This window comes from Tachyglossus aculeatus, chromosome 24 (genome assembly GCF_015852505.1).
Source record: "Tachyglossus aculeatus isolate mTacAcu1 chromosome 24, mTacAcu1.pri, whole genome shotgun sequence".
Lineage (NCBI taxonomy): Eukaryota > Metazoa > Chordata > Mammalia > Monotremata > Tachyglossidae > Tachyglossus > Tachyglossus aculeatus.
The window spans coordinates 28,533,177-28,559,763 of NC_052089.1; the positions used below are offsets into that span (position 1 = coordinate 28,533,177).

General features: G+C 49.6%; 2 protein-coding genes across 2 annotated transcripts in view; one reads left to right on the forward strand and one right to left on the reverse strand.

The window, feature by feature from the left end:
- USP16 (ubiquitin specific peptidase 16) overlaps positions 1-9,562 on the forward strand; it is a 42,942-nt gene extending 33,380 nt beyond the window's left edge. The window contains exons 13-18 of the mRNA XM_038766176.1: positions 2,010-2,195; positions 5,213-5,810; positions 7,521-7,615; positions 8,937-9,023; positions 9,114-9,270; positions 9,349-9,562. Coding sequence (XP_038622104.1) covers positions 2,010-2,195; positions 5,213-5,810; positions 7,521-7,615; positions 8,937-9,023; positions 9,114-9,270; positions 9,349-9,473 — 1,248 coding nt within the window. The 3' untranslated portion in view covers positions 9,474-9,562. The remainder of the gene's footprint in view (positions 1-2,009; positions 2,196-5,212; positions 5,811-7,520; positions 7,616-8,936; positions 9,024-9,113; positions 9,271-9,348) is intronic.
- Positions 9,563-9,644: 82 nt separating this feature from the next.
- Positions 9,645-24,752, reverse strand: CCT8 (chaperonin containing TCP1 subunit 8). The gene is made up of 15 exons (XM_038766076.1): positions 24,620-24,752; positions 21,575-21,665; positions 21,232-21,311; positions 17,242-17,391; positions 16,851-17,031; positions 15,775-15,836; positions 15,355-15,492; positions 12,748-12,926; positions 12,603-12,669; positions 12,435-12,522; positions 12,240-12,355; positions 10,603-10,674; positions 10,361-10,525; positions 10,152-10,271; positions 9,645-9,889 (listed from the first exon to the last, which is right to left on the reverse strand). The coding sequence occupies exons 1-15, from the start codon at positions 24,677-24,679 to the stop codon at positions 9,812-9,814; spliced, it is 1,647 nt and encodes a 548-aa protein (XP_038622004.1). The 5' UTR covers positions 24,680-24,752; the 3' UTR covers positions 9,645-9,811.
- Positions 24,753-26,587: the final 1,835 nt, after the last annotated feature.

Below are 26,587 nucleotides of genomic sequence, written 5' to 3' on the forward strand. Positions count from 1 at the left end.
ATCTATAGTAATAGATCACCTTGTATCTACCCCAGCGCTTAGAACAGCGCTTGGCACATAGTAAGCGCGTAATTAAATGCCATCATTATCATTACTTTGCCCGGCGCGTAGTAAGCGCTCAACAAATAACCGGGGTTATCGGCAGGGTTGAGGAGCAGGTTGGGGATTGGAGGACGGGGAGGGACGGCGTGGACTCCAATCAATCAATCAACTGTATTTCTAGGGGGAGGCAGACAACAAAACAAAACATATTAACAAAATGAAGTAAATAGAATAAATATGGACAAATAAAATAAATATGGACAAATAAAATAGAGTAATAGAGTAACAGTGAAATAAAATAATAGAGTAATAAATAGTAATAGTGATGTACAAATAAAATAATAGAGCAATAAATAGAGTAATAGTGATCTATAGTAATAGATCACCTTGTAGCTACCCCGGCGCTTAGAACAGCGCCTGGCACATAGTAAGCGCGTAATTAAATGCCATCTTTATCATTATTTTGCCCAGCGCGTAATAAGCGCTCAACAAATAACCAGGGTTATCGGCAGGGCTGAGGAGCAGGTTGGGGATTGGAGGACGGGGAGGGACGGCGTGGACTCCAATCAATCAATCAACCGTATTTATTGGGGGAGACAGACAACAAAACAAAACATAGTAACAAAATGAAGTAAATAGAATAAATATGGACAAATAAAATAAATACGTACAAATAAAATAAATGGAGTAATAAATAGAGTAATAGTGAAATAAAATAATAGAGTAATAAATAGAGTAATAGTGATGTACAAATAAAATAATAGAGCAATAAATAGAGTAATAGTGATCTATAGTAATAGATCACCTTGTATCTACCTCAGCGCTTAGAACAGCGCTTGGCACGTAGTAAATGCGTAATTAAATGCCATCTTTATCATTACTTTGCCCGGCGCGTAGGAAGCGCTCAACAAATAACCGGGGTTATCGGCAGGGCTGAGGAGCCGGTTGGGGATTGGAGGACGGGGAGGGACGGTGTGGACTCCAATCAATCAATCAACTGTATTTATTGAGCGCTTACTGTGTGCAGAGCACTGTACTAAGCGCTTGGGAACTGCAAGTTGGCACCATAGAGAGACAGTCCCTACCCAACAGCGGGGTTAAAGTCTGGAAGGGGGAGACAGAGAACAAAAGAAAACATATTAACGAAATGAAATAAATAAGAATAAATATGGACAAATAAAATTAATATGGACAAATAAAATAGAGTAATAGAGTAATAGTGAAATAAAATAATAGAGTAATAGAGTAACAGTGATGTACAAATAAAATAATAGGGCAATAGAGTAATAGTGATCTATAGCAATAGATCACCTTGTATCTACCCCAGCGATTAGAACAGCGCTTGGCACGTAGTAAGCACGTAATTAAATGCCATCTTTATCATTACTTTGCCCGGCGCGTAGTAAGCGCTCAACAAATAACCGGGGCTCTCGGCAGGGCTGAGGAGCCGGTTGGGGATTGGAGGACGGGGAGGGACGGTGTGGACTCCAATCAATCAATCAATCAACCGTATTTATAGGGGGAGGCAGACAACAAAACAAAACATAGTAACAAAATGAAGTAAATAGAATAAATATGGACAAATAAAATAAATATGTACAAATAATAGAATAATAGTGAAATAAAATAATAGAGTAATAGTGATGTACAAATAAAATAATAGAGCAATAAATAGAGTAATAGTGATCCATAGTAATAGATCACCTTGTAGCTACCCCAGCACTTAGAACAGCGCTTGGCACATAGTAAGCGCGTAATTAAATGCCTTCTTTATCATTACTTTGCCCAGCGCGTAGTAAGCGCTCAACAAATAACCGGGGCTCTCGGCAGGGCTGCGGAGCAGGTTGGGGATTGGAGGACGGGGAGGGACGGCGTGGACTCCGGGTGGGGAGAGGCCGAGCGGAGCCCCTCCACACGCGGCGGCGCCCGCCCGGTGCCCTCGGCCGGGCCGATCCGCCCGTTTTCAGAGCGGAAGGAAAAGCCCCAACGGGAAGGACGTGCCGAAGTCCGAGGAAGACCGGGACGGAGCCAGCGGAGGGGACGAGGGGGACGGGGACAGCGAGCGCTACGTCAAAGCCAGAACCGAACCCGCCGCGGGCCTCAGCAAGCACCTGCAGAAGCAGGCCAAGAAACAGGCCAAGAAACAGGCCAAGGTTGGTCCGGGACCCCGACCCTCCCACCCACCCACCCACCCACCTACCCACCGACCAAAAAGCTCCACCCTCTGATTTTCACATCACTTTGAGAAGCAGCGGCACTCAGTGGAAAGAGCCCGGGCTTTGGGTTCAGATCCCGGCTGTGTGACTTCGGGCGAGTCGCTTCACTTCTCTGGGCCTCAGTTCCCTCATCTGGAAAATGGGGATGAAAACCGGGAGCCTCCCAGTGGGGCAACTTATTTATTTTATTTATTTATTTATTCATTTTACTTGTACATATCTATTCTATTTTATTTTGTTAGTATGTTTGGTTTTGTTCTCTGTCTCTGGGGCGACCTATTTATTTATTTATTTATTTTACTTATTTATTCATTTTACTTGTAGATATCTATTCTATTTATTTTATTTTGTCAGTATGTTTGGTTTTGTTCTCTGTCTCCGGGGCAACCTATTTATTTCTTTATTTATTTTACTTATTTATTCATTTTACTTGTACATGTCTATTCTATTTATTTTATTTTGTCAGTATGTTTGGTTTTGTTCTCTGTCTCTGGAGCAACCTATTTATTTATTTATTTATTTAATTATTTATTTATTTATTTTACTTGTAGATATCTATTCTATTTATTTTGTCGGTATGTTTGGTTTTGTTCTCTGTCTCTGGGGCGACCTATTTATTTATTTATTTATTTTACTTATTTATTTATTCATTTTACTTGTAGATATCTATTCTATTTATTTTATTTTGTCAGTATGTTTGGTTTTGTTCTCTGTCTCCAGGGCAACCTATTTATTTCTTTATTTATTTTACTTATTCATTTTACTTGTACATATCTATTCTATTTATTTTATTTTGTCAGTATGTTTGGTTTTGTTCTCTGTCTCCAGGGCAACCTATTTATCTATTTATTTATTTTGCTTATTTATTTATTCATTTTACTTGTACATATCTATTCCATTTATTTTATTTTGTTAGTATGTTTGGTTTTGTTCTCTGTCTCCCCCTTTTAGACAGTTGGGTAGGGACTGTCTCTAGATGTTGCCATCTTGGACTTCCCAAGCGCTTAGTACAGTGATCTGCACACAGTAAGCGCTCAATAAATGCAATTGATTGATTGATTGTAACCTCTCCAGCACTTAGAACAGTGCTTGGCACATAGTAAGCACTTAACAAATACCATCGTTATTATTATTATTTTTCTGCTCCTTGCATGTGTGAACCCCAGGGTTTTTCCCTGTTTCCCCTCTCCCCCATTCATTCATTGCATCGTATTCACTCATTCATTCATTCAATCGTATTTATTGAGCACTCACTGTGTGCAGAGCACCAGACTAAGCGCTTGGGAAGTCCAAGTTGGCAACATAGAGAGACGGTCCCTACCCAACAGCGGGCTCACAGTCTAGAAGGGGGACAATTCAATCATTCAAAGGTATTTATTGAGCGCTTCCTGTGTGCAGAGCACTGTACTAAGCACTTGGGAAGTCCAAGTCGGTGACATATAGAGACAGTCCCTACCTGACGACGGGCTCACAGTCTAGAAGGGGGAGACAGACAACGAGACAAAACATGTAGACAGGTGTCAAGTCCATCAGAATAAATAATAATAATGATGGTGTTTGGTAGGTGCTTACTATGTGCAAAGCACTGTTCTAAGCACTGGGGAGGATACAATAATAATAATGGCATTTATTAAGCGCTAACTGTGCAAAGCACTGCTCTAACTGCTGGGGAGGATACAATAATAATAATGATGGCATTTATTAAGCGCTTACTATGTGCAAAGCACTGTTCTAAGTGCTGGGGAGGATACAATAATAATGGCATTTATTAAGCACTTACTATGTGCAAGGCACTGTTCTAAGCGCTGGGGAGGCTACAAGGTGATCAGGTTGACCCACGGGGGCGGCTCACAGTCTTCATCCCCATTTTACAGATGAGGTGACTGAGGCCCAGAGAAGTGACGTGACTTGCCCGAAGTAACACAGCTGAGAAGTGGCGGAGCCGGGATTTGAACCCGTGACCACTGACTCCAAAGCCCGGGCCCTTTCCACTGAGCCATGCTGCTTCTCAAAAGAAAAAAATGATGGCATTTATTAAGCGCTTATTTGCCATCATTATTATTATAGACTGTGAGCCCACTGTTGGGTAGGGACCGTCTCTATATGTTGCCAACTTGGACTTCCCAAGCGCTTAGTCCAGTGCTCTGCACACAGTAAGCGCTCCATAAATACGATTGAATGAATGAAGTGGCGGAGCTGGGATTTGAACCCACGACCTCTGACTCCAAAGCCCCGGGATGTTTCCACTGAGCCACGCTGCTTCTCTGGAAATCAATCAATCGTATTTATTGAGCGCTCACTGTGCGCAGAGCACTGTACTAAGCGCTCGGGAAGTTCAAGTTGGCAACATATAGAGACGGCCCCTACCCAACGGCGGGCTCACGGGCTAGAAGTCTAGATGGGCGTCATTAACGAAATAAATAGAATAGTAAATGTGTCCAAGTAAGATAGAGTAATCAATCTGTGCAAATATCTGTTGAGGTGCTGTGGGGAGGGGAAGGAGGAGAGGGAAAAAGGGGGCTCAGTCCGGGAAGGCCTCCTGGAGGAGGTGAGCTCTCGGTAGTTAGTAATTCTGTAGGCCGGATGGTGAACCCGGTCATGAGTTCTAATCCCGCCACCTGTCTGCCCCGTGACTTTTAGTCTGTGAGCCCACTCTTTTAGACTGTGAGCCCACTGTTGGGTAGGGACTGTATGTGTTGCCAATCTGTACTTCCCAAGCGCTTAGTACAGTGCTCTGCACATAGTAAGCGCTCAATAAATACGACTGATTGATTGATTTGGGCGAGTCACTTCACCCGTCCCGTGCCTCAGTTTACCTCTAAGGGGGGTTGGGACCGTGAGCCCCACGTAGGGCAGGGGCCGCGTCCAGCCCGACTGGCTGGCGCCTAGTACGGCGCCCGGCGCGTAGTGAGCGCTTACCCCCGGTTACCGTCAGGGCTCCGTCCACCCCGCAGACCCAGCGCCGCCAGCAGAAAGTCCAAGGGCGAGTGCTTCACCTGGACGGCAGCCGCCGCCCGCTGCCCCCGGCCGCCCCCGAGGGGAGCGGACCCTCCACTCCGGAAGAGCCCAGCGCCGCGCCGGACGCCGCCGAGGAGGAGGAGGAGGAGGAGGAGGAGGAAGAAGCGGCGGCGGCGGCGGCCCGCCCGGAGAAAGGGGCGGAAGCGAGTTCGAACGGGCCGAGCCGGGACGAGGCCGCGGCCCCGAGCCCCGGGAGCGAAGCGGCCGAAGCGGGGGTCAGGGGAGAGGACCTGGCCGCCCGCCTGGCGGGGCTCTGCCTGGACGCCGCCCCGAGGCCCGCGGGCGGGGAGGGCGAGGCGGGCGCGGCGGGCGAGGCGGGCGCGGCGGGCGAGGCGGGCGAGGCGGGCGGCCGGGACCCGGAGGCGGCCTTCTGCACGCTGGCCGGGCGGGAGGCCGCCATGGCCGACGAGGGCTCCGTCCGTCACTGCCTCTACCAGTTCACCCGCAACGAGAAGCTGCGGGCGGCCGACCGGCTCCTCTGCGCCGTCTGTACCCGCCGCCGCCGCCACGGAGCCGCCAAGGCCGGCGGCCCAGGTACCCTCGGCCCCTCCCTCCCTCCCTCCCTGGGTGCCCCCGGCGGAGGCCCGCCTCGCCTGTGGCCTGCCCGGAGTCACTCGTTCAGTCGTATTTATTGAGCGCTTACTGTGTGCAGAGCGCTGGACTAAGCGCTTGGGAAGCCCAAGTTGGCAACAGATTCATTCATTCAGTTGTATTGAGCACTTAGTGTGTGCAGAGCACCGGGCTAAGCGTTTGGGAAGGATAAGTTGGCAACATAGAGAGACGGTCATTCATTCATTCCTATTTATTGAGCGCTTACTGTGTGCAGAGCGCTGGGCTAAGCGCTTGGGAAGTCCAAGTTGGCAACAGAGAGACGGTCATTCATTCATTCAATCGTATTTATTGAGCGCTTACTGTGTGCAGAGCGCTGGACTAAGCGCTTGGGAAGTCCAAGTTGGCAACATAGAGAGACGGTCATTCATTCATTCAGTCATATTTATTGAGCGCTTACTGTGTGCAGAGCACTGGACTAAGCACTTGGGAAGTCCAAGTTGGCAACATATAGAGATGGTCATTCATTCAATCGTATTTATTGAGCGCTTACTGTGTGCAGAGCACTGGACTAAGCGCTTGGGAACTACAAATTGGCAACATAGAGAGACGGTCATTCATTCATTCATATTTATTGAGCGCTTACTGTGTGCAGAGCGCTGGGCTAAGTGCTTGGAAAGTCCAAGTTGGCACCAAATAGAGACGGTCATTGATTCATTCAATCGTATTTATTGAGCGCTTACTGTGTGCCAAGCAGTGGACTAAGCGCTTGGGAAGGACAAGTTGGCAACATAGAGAGACAGTCATTCATTCATTCAATCATACTTATTGAGCGCTTACTGTGTGCAGAGCGCTGGGCTAAGCGCTTGGGAAGTCCAAGTTGGCAACATATAGACAGTCATTCATCCATTCAATCATATTTATTGAGCGCTTACTGTGTGCAGAGCACTGGGCTAAGCGCTTGGGAAGTCCAAGTTGGCAACATATAGACAGTCATTCATCCATTCAATTGTATTTATTGAGCGCTTACTGTGTGCAGAGCACTGGACTAAGCGCTTGGGAAGCACAAGTTGGCAAAATATAGAGACGGTCATTCATTCAGTCATATTTATTGAGCGCTTACTGTGTGCAGAGCGCTGGGCTAAGCGCTTGGGAAGTCCAAGTTGGCAACATATAGACAGTCATTCATCCATTCAGTCGTATTTATTGAGCGCTTACTGTGTGCAGAGCGCTGGGCTAAGCGCTTGGGAAGTACAAGTTGGCAACATATAGACGGTCATTCATTCATTCAATCGTATTTATTGTTCACTTACTGTGTGCAGAGCACTGGACTAAGCGCTTGGGAAGGACAAGTTGGCAACATATAGAGATGGTCATTCATTCAATCGTATTTATTGAGCGCTTACTGTGTGCAGAGCACCGTACTAAGCGCTTGGGAAGTACAAGTCGGCAACAGATAGAGACGGTCCCTACCCGACAAAGGGCTCACGGTCTAGAAGGGGGAGACGGATGACAAAACAAAACACGTGGACGGGCGTCAGAGTCGTCAGAACACATAGAATTAAAGCTATAGGTGCTTGGCATAGAGTAAGCGCTTAAATGCCAGCCGGTATTGTTCCTTTCCAAGTTGAGAAACGTCCAGGACATCCCCCCTCCCCTCCGTCGTCTCTCACAGAGGCCCTTTTCTCTCTCCAGGCGAAAGGAAGCACGTTTACACTAACGCCAAAAAGCAGATGCTCATCTCCTTGGCTCCCCCCATTCTAACGCTGCACTTGAAGAGATTTCAACAGGTGATTCATTCATTCATATTTATTGAGCGCTTCCGGTGTGCAGAGCACTGTACTAAGCGCTTGGGAAGTCCAAGTCGGCAACATAGAGAGACGGTCTAGAAGGGATCACGCCGGGGGGCCGGGCGGGCTCAGTAGGGAGGGAAGAGAAACAGTCCCACCATGGGACGGCTCTGACGGGGTCCATTCATTCATTCATTCATTGTCGTATTTATTGAGCGCTTACTGTGTGCAGAGCACTGGACTAAGTGCTTGGGAAGTCCAAGTTGAGAACCGTGTCCCGCCCAATTATCCCCATTCTATCCCGGTGTTTAGCACCATGCTCATCATTCATTCATTCATTCAATCGTATTTATTGAGCGCTTACCGTGTGCAGAGCACTGTACTAAGCGCTTGGGCCCCACTGAGAGCTCACCTCCTCCAGGAGGCCTTTCCAGACTGAGCCCCTTCCTTCCTCTCCCCCTCGTCCCCCTCTCCATCTCCCCCATCTTTCCTCCTTCCCTTCCCCACAGCACCTGTATATATGTTTGTACGGATTTATTACTCTATTTATTTGTCTTACTTGTCCATATCTATTCTATTTATTTTATTTTGTTAGTATGTTTGGTTTTGTTCTCTGTCTCCCCCTTCTAGACTGTGAGCCCACTGTCGGGTAGGGACCGTCTCTCGATGTTGCCAACTTGTACTTCCCAAGCGCTTAGTACAGTGCTCTGCACACAGTAAGCGCTCAATAAATACGATTGATTGATTGATTGATTGGGAAGTCCAAGTCGGCAACATAGAGACGGTCCCCACCCGACAACGGGGTCACCCCTTCGGTGCCCGGGGGCCGGGCAGCTCAGTAGGGAGGAAGAGAAACAGTCCCACCGTGGGACGGCTCTGACGTGGGAGATTGTGGGAGGGCGGCTGTGTCCTGCCCAATTATCCCCATTAATGATGGCATTTATTAAGCGCTTACTACGTGCAAAGCACTGTTCTAAGCGCTGGGGAGGTTACAAGGTGATGAGGTTGCCCCACGGGGGGCTCACAGTGAAGCAGCGTGGCTCAGTGGAAAGAGCCCGGGCTTTGGAGTCAGAGGTCATGGGTTCAAATCCTGCCACCACCAATTGTCAGCTGGGTGACTTTGGACAAGTCACTTCTCCGGGTCTCAGCTCCCTCATCTGTCAAATGAGGGTGAAGACTGGACAGCCTGACCACCTTGTAAGCTCCCCAGCGCTTAGAACACTGCTTTGCACATAGTGAGCGCTTATTATATGCCCTCATTTATTGCGGGCGCTTGCAATCCCCCCGGCTCCGCGTGAATCGGCCCCTTTTCCGTCCGCAGGCCGGGTTTGCCCTGCGCAAGGTGAACCGGCACGTCAAGTTTCCCGAAGTGATGGACCTGGCTCCTTTCTGCACCACCAAGTGCAAGGTGGGTGGCCGGTGGGAGCGGGGGTCCGCGGTGGGGCAGCGGGGGTCCGCGGGCCCGCTTCATCCGTCCCCGCCCCCGCCCCGCCGGCAGAACGTCCCCGAGGGCCACGCGCGGGTCCTGTACTCGCTGTACGGCGTCGTGGAGCACAGCGGGACCATGCGGTCGGGACACTACACGGCCTACGCCAGGACGCGGCCCCCCGGCCGCCGCCTCGCCCACCTGGTTCTCCGGGGGGAGATGCCGAAAGGTGAGCGCCCGCCGGACCCGCCGCGGGGCCGCCCCCCGCCCCGCCGGCCCCGGCCTCAGCTTCCCTCTCCGCCCACAGAGCCCGAGAGCGAGTCGGCCAAGGGACAGTGGTTCCACGTCAGCGACACCCACGTGCAGGCCGTGCCCACCACGCGCGTGCTCGGCTCCCAGGCCTACCTCCTCTTCTACGAACGCATCCTGTGACGGCGGAGCCGCGGGCATCCGGGGACGATCCCGCCTCCGCCCGAAGGAAAACGGTTACCTTGGACCCGGGAAGCGGGCCGGAGGCGGCCGTGCTCCCCCCCCACGCCCCTGGCTCTCCGGCGCTGATTTTTTCTGCTCAGAGAATAAGTAAAAATTCACACCAACTTCGGGTCGTGGGAGCCGGCACCCTCGCGTCCTCAGGCCGCGGAGACGGGGCGCCGAGTGGAAACGGCGTTTATTCGGTTACGGGACCGAGGGCACCTTTTTAAGTTAGAGGGGGGCGTGGGAAGGGAGGGGGGGGGGACCCTGGTCCGCCGGCTGCCCCGGGAGCCGGGCGCTCACTCGTTCTGGTCCTCGTCCCAGTCCTTCTTGCCCGTCGGGGGCTTCGGGCCGCCCGCCGGCCTGGCCATGATGATCTGCAAAGGACGCGGGCCGAGACGGTGAGGACGCCCCGCTCCCGGACTTCACACCCCGAGGCCACCTGAGTTGGAGACTCGGGGCACGTGAGGCGCGAGGCTTGGGTTTCCCCTTGCCCCTCGCCCTTATCGGGCGAACGATGGTGCTTGTCAGGCGCCTACTACGCGTGAAGCGCTGCGGCTTGGGGCCCCGGCGACCAGGAACGTGGCACGCGCGGACGGGGACGGTGAGCCTCCCACCCCCGCGGGTCGGGCCGCTCACCTGGTCGACCCTGAGGACCGTGACGGCGGCGTTGGTGGCCAGTTTGATGGCCCAGTGCTTGGCCAGATAGGTGTCCAGCACCCCGGCTTCCAACATGTCCTTGACGGCGGCGGTTTCCGCCTGGCCCGGGGCGAGGGGGGAGCGGTGAGGGCGCGATGCCGACGCACACGACGCGAGCGGGGCCTCCCCCCCCCCGGACGGGCCCTTACCTCGATATCCAGCCCGACGTTTCTGTTCCCTTCCTGGTGAACGGCGTAAAGCTTGGAGATGACCTCGTTGGCCTTGACGCCCGAATTCTCCGCCAGGGCCCGGGGGACGGCCTCGAACGCCTCGGCAAATTTCTTGATGGCGTACTGCTCGAGTCCGGGGCAGGTCTGAAACAAGGCCGAGGGGTCCCTCTCAGGTTTATCCGCTCGGGCCCGAGGGGAGAAGGGAGGGAGCGAGAGCGTACCTCCCCATACGACGTGATTTGCTTGGCCAGCTCGATCTCCGTGGCTCCTCCGCCGGGAACGAGGCGCTTGTCCTGCGGGATGAGGAGACATTGCGCTTAGTACAGTAAGCGCTCAATAAATACGATTGATTGGCTTATTTAGAGCGCCGCGGGCCTGCGCCCACCCTTAACCGCGGGGTGGACGGTGAGATGCTCAGGACCCACAGGTGGGAGACCTGAGATGCCGCCGGAGCGGGGGTCTGTCCTGGGCACAATCGTTCGATCGTATTTATTGAGCGCTTACCGTGTGCAGAGCACTGGACTGAGCGCTTGGGAAATACCAGTTGGCACAGCCGGGGGTGTGGGCACAATCATTCAATCGTATTTATCGAGCGCTTACTGTGCGCAGAGCACTGGACTGAGCGCTGGGGAACTACAAGTTGGCAATATATAGAGAGACGGTCCCTACACAACAGCGGGCTCACGGTCTAGAAGCTCTGCCAATTGTCAGCTGTGTGACTTTGGGCAAGTCGCTTCACTTCTCTGGGCCTCAGTTCCCTCATCTGTAAAATGGGGACTAAGACTGTGAGCCCCCCGTGGGACAACCTGATCACCTTGTATCTTCCCCAGCGCTTAGAACAGTGCTTTGCACATCAATCAATCAATCAATCGTATTTATTGAGCGCTTACTATGTGCAGAGCACTGTACTAAGCGCTTGGGAAGTACAAATTGGCAACACATAGAGACAGTCCCTACCCAACAGTGGGCTCAGAGTCTAAAAGGGGGAGACAGAGAACAGAACCAAACATACCAACAAAATAAAATAAATAGGATAGAAATGTACAAGTAAAATAAATAAATAAATAAATAAATAGAGTAATAAGTGCACATAGTAAGTGCTTAACAAATACCATCATTATTATTATTATTAAGTCACTTAACTCTCTTTATTATTAAGTCACTTAACTCTCTGTGCCTCAGTTCCCTCATCTGTAAAACGGGGATTAAAACTGTGAGCCCCCCCATGGGGCAACCTGATCACCTTATAACCCTCCCAGCGCTTAGAACGGTGCTTTGCACATAGTAAGCGCTTAATAAATGCCATTATTATTATTATTGGGGGGGAGACAGACAACAAAAGATACTGACAAAGTAAAATAGAGTAAATACGTACAAGTAAAATAATAGAGTAATAAATCGTACAAACATATATACGTAATAATAATAATGGTATTTGTTAAGCGCTTACTATGTGCAAACTTTTGGGTAGGGACTGTCTCTATGTGTTGCTAATTTGTACTTCCCAAGCGCTTAGTACAGTGCTCTGCACATTGTAAGCGCTCAATAAATACGATTGATTGATTGATTGATTGCAAAGCACTGTTCTAAGCGTTCGGGAGGTTACGAGGTGATCAGGTTGTCCCACGGGGGGCTCACAGTTTTAATCCCCATTTTCCAGACGAGGGAAGTGAAGTGAGTGGCCCAAAGTCACCCGGCTGACGGTTGGCGGGGCGGAATTTGAACCCATGACCTCTGACTCCAGAGCCCGGGCTCTTTCCGCCGAGCCACGCCGTTTCTCCTGCTTCCGTATATGTATGTACAGGTGCCGCGGGGAGAGGAAGGAGGGGGCCCCAAAGCGGGAGGGACGGCCACCCACCCTGGTGAGCACTTTGAAGGTGTTGACGCCGTCGTCCAGCGCCCGCTCGACGTCGTCCATCAAGTTGTCCGTGGAGCCGCGCAGCACGATGGTGGCGATGGCGCCGTCCTCCTTCTCTGCAAGAGGCCGCGGTCGGGGGGCCGGGTCAGGGGGACGGACGGCCGGGCCCCGTCGCGCTCCGGGCCCCCAACTCACCGTGCTTGAACACCACCACCTGAGTGTCTCCGACCTCCGTGAGGTAGACGCTGTCGCAGTGGCCCATCTCCTCGAGCACCGGGGGCGTCTGCGGAGGGAGGGCGAGGTGAGACCCCCCGCCACGCGCCCACCCACCTCGCGCCCGCCCGTCTCCCCCCGGGCACCCACCAGCCTGGGGAGGGCCGTGGCTCCGACCGTCTTGCACAGCCTGCGCAGGTCCCACTTGGAGTTCAGCCTGCGAAAGAAACGAGGGCGGGCGGTCGAGGGGGCTTCCTCGCCGGCCCCCGCGCCCGCCCGCCGGGACGGCCCCTACCTGACGAGCATGAGGTTGTATTTGTTGGCGTAGTGAAGGGCCATGTCGGCCACCTTGCCCCCGGTCACGATGAGGTTGGCCCCGGCCTGGGCGATGGCCCTGACTTGGGCGTCCATCAGGTTCTCCTCCCCTTGGCTGAAACTCATCAGCTCCTCGGCGTTCTTGATCAGGACCGTTCCCTGCCGGGGAAGAAAAGGTCCGGCCGCCGCCGTCGTCCTAATCGTTTCACCCGATTCGACGGCGTCCTCCCGGGCGGACACTTTATCGCTCTATTTATTTACATTTTACTCGGACATATCTCTTCTGTTGATTTTATTTTGTCAGGATAATGATGATGATCGCATTTGTTCAGCGCTTACTACGTGCAAAGCACCGTTCTAAGCGCTGAGGAGGTTACGAGGTGATCAGGTTGGCCCACGGGGGGCTCACAGTTTTCAGCCCCGGTTGACAGATGGGGGAACTGAGGCCCAGAGAAGTGAAGTGACTTGCCCGTAGTCACACAGCAGACAGGTGTTGGAGCAGGGATGTTTGGTTTTGTTGTCTGTCTCCCCCTTTTAGACTGTGAGCCCACTGGTGGGTAGGGACCGCCTCTATGTGTCGCCAACTTGGACTTCCCAAGCGCTTAGTACAGTGCTCTGCACACAGTAAGCGCTCAATAAATGCGATTGATGATGATGATGGCGAACCGAATTCAGCCGCGAGGCGCCCGCCCTCCAACACCCCACTAAACTGTAATAATAATAATGATGATGATGATAACATTTATTAAGCGCTTACTATGTGCAAAGCACCGTTCTAAGCGCTGGGGAGGTGACAAGGTGATCAGGTGGTCCCACGGAGGGCTCACGGTCTTAATCCCCATTTTACAGATGGGGTAACTGAAGCACAGAGAAGTGATCTGCCCAAAGTCACGCAGCCGGCAATTGGCGGAGCCGGGATTTGAACCCACGACCTCTGACTCCAAAGCCCGGGCTCTTTCCACTGAGCCACGCGGCCGTAAGCTCGCTGTGGTAACGGGGAAGGTGTAGCGTGGCTCAGTGGCAAGAGCCCAGGCTTTGGAGTCAGAGGTCATGGGTTCAAATCCCAGCTCTGCCAATTGTCAGCTGTGTGACTCTGGGCAAGTCGCTTCACTTCTCTGGGCCTCAGCTCCCTCATCTGGAAAATGGGGATTGACTATAAGCCCTTTGTGGGACAACCTGATCACCTTGTAACCTCCCCAGCGCTTAGAACGGTGCTTTGCACATAGTAAGCGCTTAATAAATGCCAGCATCATTATTATTATTCTCTGGGGCTCAGTTCCCTCATCTGGAAAATGGGGTTTAAGACTGTGGGACAACCTGATCACCTTGTATCCCCCAGCCCTTACAACGGTGCTTTGCACGTAATAAGCGCTTAATAAATGCCATCATTATTATTAGTATTATTCTCTGGGGCTCAGTTCCCTCATCTGGAAAATGGGGTTTAAGACTGTGGGGCAACCTGATCACCTTGTATCCCCCAGCGCTTACAACGGTGCTTTGCGCATAATAAGCGCTTAATAAATGCCATCATTATTATTAGTATTATTATTCTCTGGGGCTCAGTTCCCTCATCTGGAAAATGGGGTTTAAGACTGTGGGACAACCTGATCACCTTGTAACCTCCCCAGTGCTTAGAACGGTGCTTTGCACATAGTAAGTGCTTAATAAATGCCATCATTATTATCAGTATTATTATTCTCTGGGGCTCAGTTCCCTCATCTGGAAAATGGAGTTTAAGACTGTGGGACAACCTGATCACCTTGTAACCTCCCCAGCACTTAGAACGGTGCTTTGCACATAGTAAGCGCTTAATAAATGCCATCATTATTATTAGCATTAAAATGGGGTTTAAGACTGTGGGACAACCTGATCACCTTGTATCCCCCAGCGCTTACAACGGTGCTTTGCACATAATAAGCGCTTAATAAATGCCATCATCATTATTAGTATTATTATTCTCTGGGGCTCAGTTCCCTCATCTGGAAAATGGAGTTAAAGACTGTGGGGCAACCTGATCACCTTGTATCCCCCAGCGCTTACAACGGTGCTTTGCACATAGTAAGCGCTTAACAAATACCATCATTATTATTAGTATTATTATTCTCTGGGGTTCAGTTCCCTCATCTGGAAAACGGGGTTTAAGACTGTGGGACAACCTGATCACCTTGTATCCCCCAGCGCTTACAACGGCGCTTTGCACATGGTAAGTGCTTAACAAGTACCATCATCATTATTATTATTATTATAATTATACTGTACTCTCCCAAGCGCTTAGAACAGTGCTCGGCCCACAGTGAGCGCTCGATACCTAAGACCGACTGACAGAGAGGAGAAGGTGGGCGGGCAGCCCTTAGGCCTCCCGGACCGCAGCTCCTCGGACACACGGATTAGCCAGAGGCGAGGTGAGGGAAGACCACCCCACCCCACCGGACCTCATCCCATCCGCGGCGGCGGCCAAGTGGACTTCACAATCCGGCTGCCATCTCAGAAGGCAGGAGCACTTGACGGGGCGAGGGCGAGCCAACGCTTGGGTCCTCACTATCCCCCCACCTCGCCCGACCGTCCCGCGCCCGGGCAACCCGGCTACCTTGGTCTCGGTGATCATGCCGTCGAACGGACAGGAGTACACGGCTATCTTGGCGTCTTTTACGGACGTGACGTCCCCTTCGGTCTCTTTCTTGAAGACCATGCCGTGCAGCACCGAAGACGAGTGGATCCCGGCACCCTAAGGGGGGAACGGCAGCCGACGATGCCCACCGCGGCGTCCGACGCCCGCGGGACGCCTCCCCCAGCCCTCTCTCCGGGGGTCCGTCGGGCCCCTAGGGACCACCTAGGCCCTCACGGCCGGAGGCGGGTGAGGACTCCTCCCACCCCGGGGGCCACGGAGGGACCGGGTAAGCCCCGCGGCGGCTTGACGGCCAACGGAGAGCCGTTCTGTCCTCCGGGGAGGGTGGCCTGCCAACCGATGCCCGGCCAAGTCTTTGAAAGAGGCGGCTCCGCGGCTCACCAGTATTTTGCACACCCTGATGTTGTCAACGTTGAAGTGACCCGAGTCGGGAAAGATAGCCACTGTTGAGGAAGGAGCGGGGGCGTCAGGAAGAGAGAGAGAGGAAAAAAGCAGAACATCGACGACAGGGCATAGCCCTGGAAGCCACCCCTTTCATTCATTCATCCACTCAATCGTATTTATTGAGCGCTTACTGGGTGCAGAGCACCGTACTAAGCGCTTGGGAAGTACAAGTTGGCAACATATAACTTCCCCTCGTCCCCCTCTCCATCCCCCGCATCTTACCTCCTTCCCTTCCCCACAGCACCTGTATATATGTTTGTACATATTTATTACTCTATTTATTTTACTTGTACATATCTATTCTATTTATTTTATTTTGTTAGTAATTGTTGTTGTTGTTAGACTGTCTAACTAGTCTAACTAACTAATTAGTCTAACTAGTTGTTAGACTGTGAGCCCCCTGTTGGGTAGGGACTGTCTCTATATGTTGCCAATTTGTACTTCCCAAGCGCTTAGTACAGTGCTCCGCACATAGTAAGCGCTCAAGAAATACGATGGATGATGATGATGATGATTTATTTTACTTGTACATATCTATTCTATTTATTTTATTTTGTTAGTATGTTTGGTTCTGTTCTCTGTCTCCCCCTTCTAGACTGTGAGCCCACTGTTGGGTAGGGACTGTCTCTAGATGTTGCCAACTTGCACTTCCCAAGCGCTTAGTACGGTGCTCTGCACGCAGTAAGCGCTCAATAAATACGATTGATGATAATATAGAGACGGTCAATCAATCAATCGTATTTATTGAGCGCTTACTGTGTGCACAGCACCGTACTAAGCGCTTGGGAAGTCCAAGTTGGCAACGTCTAGAGACGGTCCCTACCCAACAGCGGGCTCCGCGCCCACCAGGAGCAAGGAAAGGCAACTCGGTGAGGGAGGGAGGCCCGGCTGCCCTACCTGTCCTTCCCAAGCGCTTAGAACAGTGCTCTGCACACGGTAGGCGCTCAGTAAATACGACCGACCGAACGAGTGCCCTCCCAGGCCGCCGGGGCCCCCCCCGCCCGGCCCCTCACCGCAAGCCTGGGCGATCATCTTGGCCAAGAAGGCCTCGTTGCCGTACTGCTTGCTCATGACGGAGGTCTGGAGCAGGGAGGCCACCTCCTCCACGTCTCTCAGGTTTTTGGCGGAGCGGCACACCAGGTCGGGGAGAATCTCGTGGGCCTTGCGACAGGCGGTCTCGTAGCCCTCGATCACCTGAGCCGAGGGAGGGAGGGAGGGAGGCCGGTGGTCACGGCTTGTCGGCGGCGACCCACCCGGCCGGGAGAAGGGACGCGGATCCCGGCCCGCGGGCCCGCCCGGCCTCGGCGAGGACCCGCCCGGGGGAGCAGAAGGAACCGCGCGGGATGAAGGATGGGGGAGACGAGCGAGGACCACGGGGCCGGCGTCTCGCGGGGCGCCACTCGCCTCGGCCACGGACAGGCCCATCCGGAGCAGCTCCTCCGCCAGCTCCAGCAGCGCGCCCGCCAGCACCAGGACCAGGTTGGTGCCGTCGCCCACCTCTTCCTCTTGCATGTGGGAGGCCATCACGATCATCCTGGCAGCCGGGTGCTGGACCTGGGGCGAGGAAGAGGCCCGGATCATCCTGACGCCCCTCCCTTGTCCGTCTGAACCCTCCTCGGGGCGTCCAAAACACCTTCCTCCTCCTCCCTCCCGGGGCGGCTCGCTGCCAGGGGATGCCCGGTGGGCTCCTTTGACCAAAGGGCAAGGAAATGGACCCAAGCAGTTCATTCAGTCCATCTACCCCAGTGCTTATTTCACTGCCTAGCACATAGTACGTGCTTAACAAATACTACAGTGGTTATTATTATTAAGCACTTACTCTACGTCAAGCACTGTTCTAAGCGCTGGGGCAGATAGAAGATGATCAGGTCACCTGATCATCCCCCTTCTACACTGTGAGCCCACTGTTGGGTAGGGACCGTCTCTAGATGTTGCCAACTTGGACTTCCCAAGCGCTTAGTACAGGGCTCTGCACACAGTAAGCACTCAATACGATTGATTGACTGATTGATGTGTCAAGCACTGGGGTAGATAGAAGTTGATCTTGTACATATTTACTATTCTATTTATTTTATTTTGTACAGCTTAAGTGAAATGAAGTTGGTACAGTAACGGGAGAATTAGTATTTGCTAAACGCTTACTATGTGTCAAGCACTGTTCTAAGCACTGGGGTAGATACATGTTGATCTTGGACATATTTACTATTCTGTTTCTTTTATTTTGTCACTGACCCACCAAAGGCTTGCAGCTTAAGTGAAATGAACTTGGCCCAGTAATGGGAGAATTATTAGTATTTGTTAAACGCTTACTATGTGTCAAGCACTGGGGTAGATACAAGTTGATCTTGGACATATTTACTATTCTATTTATTTTATTTTGTCACTGAGCCACCTGAAGCTTACAGCTTAAGTGAAATGAAGTTGGCCCAGTAATGGGAGAATTAGTATTTGCTAAACGCTTACTGTGTGTCAAGCAGTATTCTAAGCATTGGGGTAGATACAAGTTGATCTTGGACATATTTACTATTCTATTTATTTTATTTTGTCACTGACCCACCAGAGGCTTACAGCTTAAGTGAAATGAAGTTGGCCCAGTAATGGGAAAATTAGTATTTGTTAAACGCTTACTATGTGTCAAGCACTGGGGTAGATACCAGTTGATCTTGTACATATTTACTATTCTATTTCTTTTATTTTGTCACTGACCCACCTAAGGCTTACAGCTTAAGTGAAATGAAGTTGGCCCAGGAATGGGACAATTATTAGTATTTGTTAAACGCTTACTATGTGTCAAGCACTGGGGTAGATACAAGTTGATCTTGTACACATTTACTATTCTATTTATTTTATTTTGTCACTGACCCACCTGAGGATTACAGCTTAAGTGAAATGAAGTTGGCCCAGTAATGGGAGAATTAGTATTTGTTAAACGCTTACTATGTGTCAAGCACTGGGGTAGATACAAGTTGATCTTGGACATATTTACTATTCTATTTATTTTATTTTGTCAATGACCCACCTGAGGCTTACAGCTTAAGTGAAATGAAGTTGGCCCAGTAATGGGAGAATTATTAGTATTTGTTAAATGCTTACTGTGTGTCAAGCACTGTTCTAAGCACTGTGGTAGATACAAGTTGATCTTGGACATATTTACTATTCTACTTATTTTATTTTGTCACTGACCCACCTGAAGCTTACAGCTTAGGTGAAATGAAGTTGGCACAGTAACGGGAGAATTAGTATTTGCTAAACGCTTACTGTGTGTCAAGCACTGTTCTAAGCACTGTGGTAGATACAAGTTGATCTTGGACATATTTACTATTCTATTTATTTTATTTTGTCACTGACCCACCAAAGGCTTACAGCTTAAGTGAAATGAAGTTGGCCCAGTAATGGGAGAATTAGTATTTGCTAAACGCTTACTATGTGTCAAGCTCTGTTCTAAGCACTGGGGTAGAAACAAGTTGATCTTGTACATATTTGCTATTCTATTTATTTCATTTTGTCACTGACCCACCTATGGCTTAAGTGAAATGACGTTGGCCCAGTAATGGGAGAATTAGTATTTGCTAAACGCTTACTATGTGTCAAGCTCTGTTCTAAGCGCTGGGGTAGGTACAAGTTGATCTTGTACATATTTCCTATTCTATTTATTTTATTTTGTTAATATATTTTGTTTTGTTGCCTGTCTCCCCCTTCTAGACTGTGAGCCCGTTGTCAGGTAGGGATCGTCTCTATACGTTGCCGACTTGTACTTCTCAGGCGCTTAGTACAGTGCTCTGCGCACAGTAAGCGCTCAATAAATACAATTGAATGAATGAATATTGCCAACTTGTACTTCCCAAGCACTTAGTACAGTGCTCTGCGCACAGTAAGTGCTCAATACGATCGAATGAATGAATGTCACCAACTTGTACTTCCCAAGCGCTTAGTACAGTGCTCTGCGCACAGTAAGCGCTCAATATGATCGAATGAATGAATGACTGTTGCCAACTTGTACTTCCCAAGCGCTTAGTACAGTGCTCTGTGCACAGTAAGCGCTCAATACGATCGAATGAATGAATGAATGTTGCCAACTTGTACTTCCCAAGCGCTTAGTACAGTGCTCTGCGCACAGTAAGCGCTCAATAAATACGCCTGAATGAATGAATGAATGGAGCGCTTACTGTGTGCAGAGCACTGTACTAAGCGCTTGGGAGAGTACAGCTAGAAACGGCCCCTGCCCAACAACGGGCTCACAGTCTAGAAGGGGGAGGCAGGCAACAAAACAAAATATATTCACAGGATAAAATAAATAATAATAATAATAATAGAATAGTAAATTTCTAATAGTAAATAGTAAATATTCTAATAGTATTCTATTAGAATAATAGAATAGAATAATAATAGAATAGTAAATATGTCCAAGATCAACTTGTACCTACCCCAGCACTTAGGACAGTGCCGGACACATAGTAAGCGTTTAGCAAATACTAATTCCCCCGTTACTGGGCCAACTTCATTTCACTGAATATGTAAGCCCTTGGTGGGTCAGTGACAAAATAAAATAAATAGAATAGTAAATATGTCCAAGATCAACTTGTACCTACCCCAGCGCTTAGGACAGTGCCGGACACATAGTAAGCGTTTAGCAAATACTAATTCTCCCATTACTGGGCCAACTTCATTTCACTTAAGCTGTAAGCCCTTGGTGGGTCAGTGACAAAATAAAATAAATAGAATAGTAAATATGTCCAAGATCAATTTGTATCTACCCCAGTGCTTGACACATAGTAAGCATTTAACAAATACTAATTCTCCCATTACTGGGCCAACTTCATTTCACTTAAGCTGTAAGCCTCAGGTGGGTCAGTGACAAAATAAAATAAATGGAATAGTAAATATGTCCAAGATCAATTTGTATCTACCCCAGTGCTTGACACATAGTAAGCGTTTAACAAATACTAATAATTCTCCCATTACTGGGCCAACTTCATTTCACTTAAGCTGTAAGCCCTTCGTGGGTCAGTGACAAAATAAAATAAATAGAATAGTAAATATGGCCAAGATCAATTTGTATCTACCCCAGGGCTTGACACATAGTAAGCGTTTAACAAATACTAATTCTCCCATTACTGGGCCAACTTCATTTCACTTAAGCTGTAAGCCCTTGGTGGGTCAGTGACAAAATAAAATAAATAGAATAGTAAATATGTCCAAGATCAACTTGTATCTACCCCAGCGCTTAGGTCAGTGCCGGACACGTAGTAAGTGTTTAGCAAATACTAATTCCCCCGTTACTGGGCCAACTTCATTCAGCAAGGGCGGTCCCTCGGCCGACAATCGTCAACTTGGGGGACTCCCCCGGCCCCGCGGCTCCCAAAAAGACCCCGCCGCGCTTGGGAGACGCCTCACCTCCAGTTCTCGTAATATAGTAGCCGCGTCGTTGGTCACGAAGAGCTTCTCCAGGTGATTGATAACCATCTTGTTCATTCCTAAAAAAGCAATTCCCGTGAGCGGCCGGCGTCCCGACGAATCCGTAGGAACGTCCCCCTGCCCACCGGGAGCTTCCAGTCTAGCCTGCCGGGGGGGCGGAGGAGGGACGTTGTTGCCCTTTCAACCCGCGGCAGACGCCTCCCGGGGAGGTCCGGCCTCTCCTCCGTATATACGTTGCCAACTTGGACTTCCCAAGCGCTTAGCACAGTGCTCTGCACACAGTAAGCGCTCAATAGATACGATTGATTGATTGATTGATTACCGTTGGGGCCGTAGGCGGTGCGGGTGGTCTGGGCGAGCTCCTTGCACGCTTGTATGTTCCTGTACACGGCCTCCTCCAGTCCGGAATAATGCTGGCGGCGAGGGGGAGGAAAGGTCCAGGGTCACCGGGGTGGACGGACGCGCCGGAGGGAGTCCAAATAATAATAATAATGGCATTTATTAAGCGCTTACTACATGCAAGGCACTGTTCTAAGCGCTGGGGAGGTTACAAGGTGATCGGGTGATCCCCTTTTAGACTGTGAGCCCACTGCTGGGTAGGGACTGTCTCTATATGTTGCCAATTTGTACTTCCCAAGCGCTTAGTACAGTGCTCTGCACACGGTAAGCGCTCAATAAATACGATTGATGATGATGATGATGATCAGGTGGGCCCACGGGGGGCTCAGAGGGAGGGAGGGCACCTCCGTCCCGCGGGGGGACTCGGATGAGGCCGGGGCTCGCCGTGTGGCCCGGTGGCCACAGCCCAAGGACCCGGTTGCCACCCCCGGCTCTGCCGTGTGACCCTGGCTAAGTCACTTTACTTCTCTATTACTCTATTTATGTATTTATTTTACTTGTACATATTTATCCTACTTATTTTATATTGTTAATATGTTTGGTTTTGTTCTCTGTCTCCCCCTTCTAGACCATGAGCCCGCTGTCGGGTAAGGACCGTCTCTAGATGTTGCCAACTTGGACTTCCCAAGCGCTTAGTCCAGTGCTCTGCACACAGTAAGCGCTCAATAATAATAATAATAATAATAATGATAATGGCATTTGTTAAGCACTTACTACGTGCAAAGCACCGTTCTAAGCACTGGGGAGGATACGAGGTGATCAGTTTGTCCCACGGGGGGCTCACGGTCTTAATCCCCATTTTACAGATGAGGTCACAGAGGCACAGAGAAGTTAAGTGACTTGCCCAAAGTCACACGGCTGACAATTGGTAGAGGTGGGATTTGAACCCATGACCTCTGACTCCCAAGCCCGGGCTCTTTCCACTGAGCCACGCTACGATCGATCGCTTCTCTGCGCCTCAGTTTCCTCGACTGTAAAATGGGCAGACCCGTTCTCCCTCCTACTTAGACCGCGATTGTGTCCGATCGAATTCATTCGTACCCACCGTGGCGCTTAGAACCGTGTTCGGCACATAGTAAGCGCCTAACACTTACCATTTATTTTTTTTTTTTAAAAAAAAGGTCCCAGAGCGGTTGGGTCACCTTGGCCCCAAGGAACATTCAGTTGTATTTACTGAGCGCTTACTGTACGCACAGCACTGTACTAAGTGCTTGGGAGAGAAGCAGCGTGGCTCAGTGGAAAGAGCCCGGGCTTGGGAGTCAGAGGTCATGGGTTCTAATCCCGGGCTTTGCCGCTTCTCAGCTGTGTGACTTTGGACAAGTCGCTTCACTTCTCCGGGCCTCAGTTCCCTCATCTGGAAAATGGGGATGAAGACTGGGAGCCCCCTGTAGGACAACCTGATCACCTTGTAACCTCCCCAGCGCTTAGAACAGTGCTTTGCGCATAGGAAGCGCTTAACAAGTACTATTATTATCATCATTATTATGACTTTGGGCAAGTCACTTCACTTCTCCGGGCCTCAGTTCCCTCACCTGGAAAATGGGGATGAAGCCTGTGAGCCCCACGTGGGACAACCTGATCACCTTGTAACCTCCCCAGCGCTTAGAACAGTGCTTGGCACATAGTAAGCGCTTAACAACTACTATTATTGTCATCATTATTATGACTTTGGGCAAGTCACTTCGCTTCTCCGGGCCTCAGTTCCCACACCTGGAAAATGGGGATGAAGCCTGTGAGCCCCCCGTGGGACAACCTCATCACCCTGTAACCTCCCCAGCGCTTAGAACAGTGCTTTGCAAATAGTAAGCGCTTAACAAGTACTATTATTAGCATTATTATCATGACTTTGTGCAAATCACTTCACTTCTCCAGGCCTCAGTTCCCTCATCTGGAAAATGGGGATGAAGACTGGGAGCCCCCTGTTAGGACCACCTGATCACCGTGTAACCTCCCCGGCGGTTAGAACAGTGCTTTGAACATAGTAAGCGCTTAACAACTACTATTATTAGCATTATTATTATGACTTTGGGCAAAATCCCTTTTCTGTGCCTCAGTTCTCTCATCTGGAAAATGGGGATGAAGACTGGGAGCCCCCTGTAGGACCACCTGATCCCCTTGTAACCTCCCCAGCGCTTAGAACAGTGCTTTGCACATAGTAAGCGCTTAACCAGTACTATTATTAGCATTATTATTATGAGTTTGGGCAGATCACTTCACTTCTCCGGGCCTCAGTTCCCTCACCTGGAAAACGGGGGAGTAAGGCTGGGAGCCCCCTGTAGGGCCACCTGATCACGGTGTAACCTCCCCAGCGCTTAGAACAGTGCTTTGCACATAGTAAACGCTTAACAAGTACTATTATTAGCATCATTACTATGACTTTAGGCAAAATCGCTTTTCTGTGCCTCAGTTCCCTCATCTGGAAAATGGGGGAGATAAGGCTGGGAGCCCCCTGTAGGGCCACCTGATCACCTTGTAACCTCCCCAGCGCTTAGAACAGTGCTTTGCACATAGTAAACGCTTAACAAGTACTATTATTAGCATCATTATTATGACTTTGGGCAAAATCACTTTTCTGTGCCTCAGTTCCCTCATCTGGAAAATGGGGGGATAAGGCTGGGAGCCCCCTGTAGGACCACCTGATCCCCTTGCAACCTCCCCAGCGCTTAGACCAGTGCTTTGCACGTAGTAAGCGCTTAATAAATGTTGTTATTATTATTATGATGATGATTATTGGGCCGTGAGGGGATGGGGGCAAAGTGCGCGTGCGCGCCCGGGAGCGGCCCCCACGTGCGCCGGCCGCGGGCGCGCGCGCGCACGCACGCATGCGCGGCTCCGGAGCGCCCCCTTCTGGAACCTTCTGGGATCGCCGCGGCCATCGCCATCCCCATCATCCTCCCGTCCCGTCCCGTCCCGTCCGTTTGTCCCTTCCGGTCCCTCCCTCCCTCCCGTCCGGTCCGTCCGACGGCACCTTGGCTCCATCCTTGAGCATCTGGGCGAAGCCGGGGGCCTTGGGGACGTGAAGCGCCATGGCGACTCCCTCAACCGCGCCTCACCGCCGACGGAGGACCACTCGACGCACGCTCGCCTGTACGTCAGCACGCCGCAGCTGCGCGCGCACCTCCTCCCGCTTCCCTAACCTCGCGAGAGGGTGAGAGAGCAGGTCGGTTCGTTCGTTCCCTAACCTCGCGAGAGGTTGAGAGAGCAGGTCGGTTCGTTCGTTCTCTAATCTCGCGAGAGGTTGAGAAAGCAGGTTGGTTCGTCGTTCTCTAATCTCGCGAGAGGTTGAGAAAGCAGGTAGGTTCGTTCGTTCCTTCCCTAACCTCTCGCGAGAGGTTGGGAAGGCGGGTTCGTTCGTTCGTTCGTTCGTTCGTTCGTTCGTTCGTTCGTTCGTTCGTTCGTTCGTTCGTTCGTTCGTTCGTTCGTTCGTTCGTTCGTTCGTTCGTTCGTTCGTTCGTTCGTTCGTTCGTTCGTTCGTTCGTTCGTTCGTTCGTTCGTTCGTTCGTTCGTTCGTTCGTTCGTTCGTTCGTTCGTTCGTTCTAAAATAAATAGAATAAATATGTATAAATGGAGTAATAAATACGGCAACATAGTCTGGAAGGGGGAGACACAACAAAACAAAACATAGTAACAAAATAAAATAAATAGAATAAATATGGACAAATAGAATAAATAAATAGAGTAATAAATACGTAAATACAGCAACAAAGAGAGACAGTCTGGAAGGGGGAGACAGACAACAAAAGAAAACATATTAACAAAATAAAATAAATAGAATAAATAGGTACAAATAGAATAAATAAATAAGAGTGGTAAATACAGCAACAAAGAGAGACAGTCTGGAAGGGGGAGACAGACAACAAAACACAACATATTAACAAAATAAAATAAATAGAATAAATAGGTACAAATAGAATAAATAAATAGAGTAGTAAATACAGCAACAAAGAGAGACAGTCTGGAAGGGAAAGACACACCAAAACATATTAACAAAATAAAATAAATAGAATAAATATGTATAAATAGAGTAATAAATACGGCAACGTAGAGAGACAGTCTGGAAGGGGGAGACACAACAAAACAAAACATAGTAACAATAAAATAAATGGAATAAATATGGACAAATAAAATAAATAAATAGAGTAATAAATACGGCAACATAGAGAGACAGGCTGGAAGGGGGAGACAGACAACAAAACACAACATTTTAACAAAATAAAATAAATAGAATAAATATGTACAAGTAAAATAAGTAAATAAATAGAGTAATAAATAGGGCAACATAGACGGTCTGGAAGGGGGAGACAGACAACAAAACACAATATTTTAACAAAATAAAATAAATAGAATAAATATGTACAAGTAAAATAAGTAAATAGAGTAATAAATAGGGCAACATAGACGGTCTGGAAGGGGGAGACAGACAACAAAACAAAACATTAAAATAAAATAAATAGAATAAATAGGTACAAATAGAATAAATAAATAGAGTAGTAAATACAGCAACAAAGAGAGACAGTCTGGAAGGGGGAGACAGACAACAAAACATTAACAAAATAAAATAAATAGAATAAATATGTATAAATAGAGTAATAAATATGGCAACATAGAGGGACAGTCTGGAAGGGGGAGACACAACAAAACAAAACATTAACAAAATAAAATAAATAGAATAAATATGTACAAATAGAGTAATAAATACGGCAACACAGACAGTCTGGAAGGGGGAGACAGACAAAACACAACATATTAACAAAATAAAATAAATAGAATAAATATGTATAAATAGAGTAATGAATACGGCAACATAGGGGGCAGTCTGGAAGGGGGAGACAGACAACAAAACATATTAACAAAATAAAATAAATAGAATAAATAGGTACAAATAGAATAAATAAATAGAGTAGTAAATACGGCAACATAGTCTGGAAGGGGGAGA

Excerpts from the sequence above, each read along its gene's own strand:
- CCT8 (XM_038766076.1), bottom strand. The coding sequence starts at position 24,679 with ATGGCGCTTCACGTCCCCAAGGCCCCCGGCTTCGCCCAGATGCTCAAG. Across the intron at positions 21,666-24,619 it reads TGCTCAAGGATGGAGCCAAG|CATTATTCCGGACTGGAGGA; the intron begins GTGCCGTCGGAC and ends CCTCGCCGCCAG. Across the intron at positions 21,312-21,574 it reads CACCGCCTACGGCCCCAACG|GAATGAACAAGATGGTTATC; the intron begins GTAATCAATCAA and ends TTGCTTTTTTAG.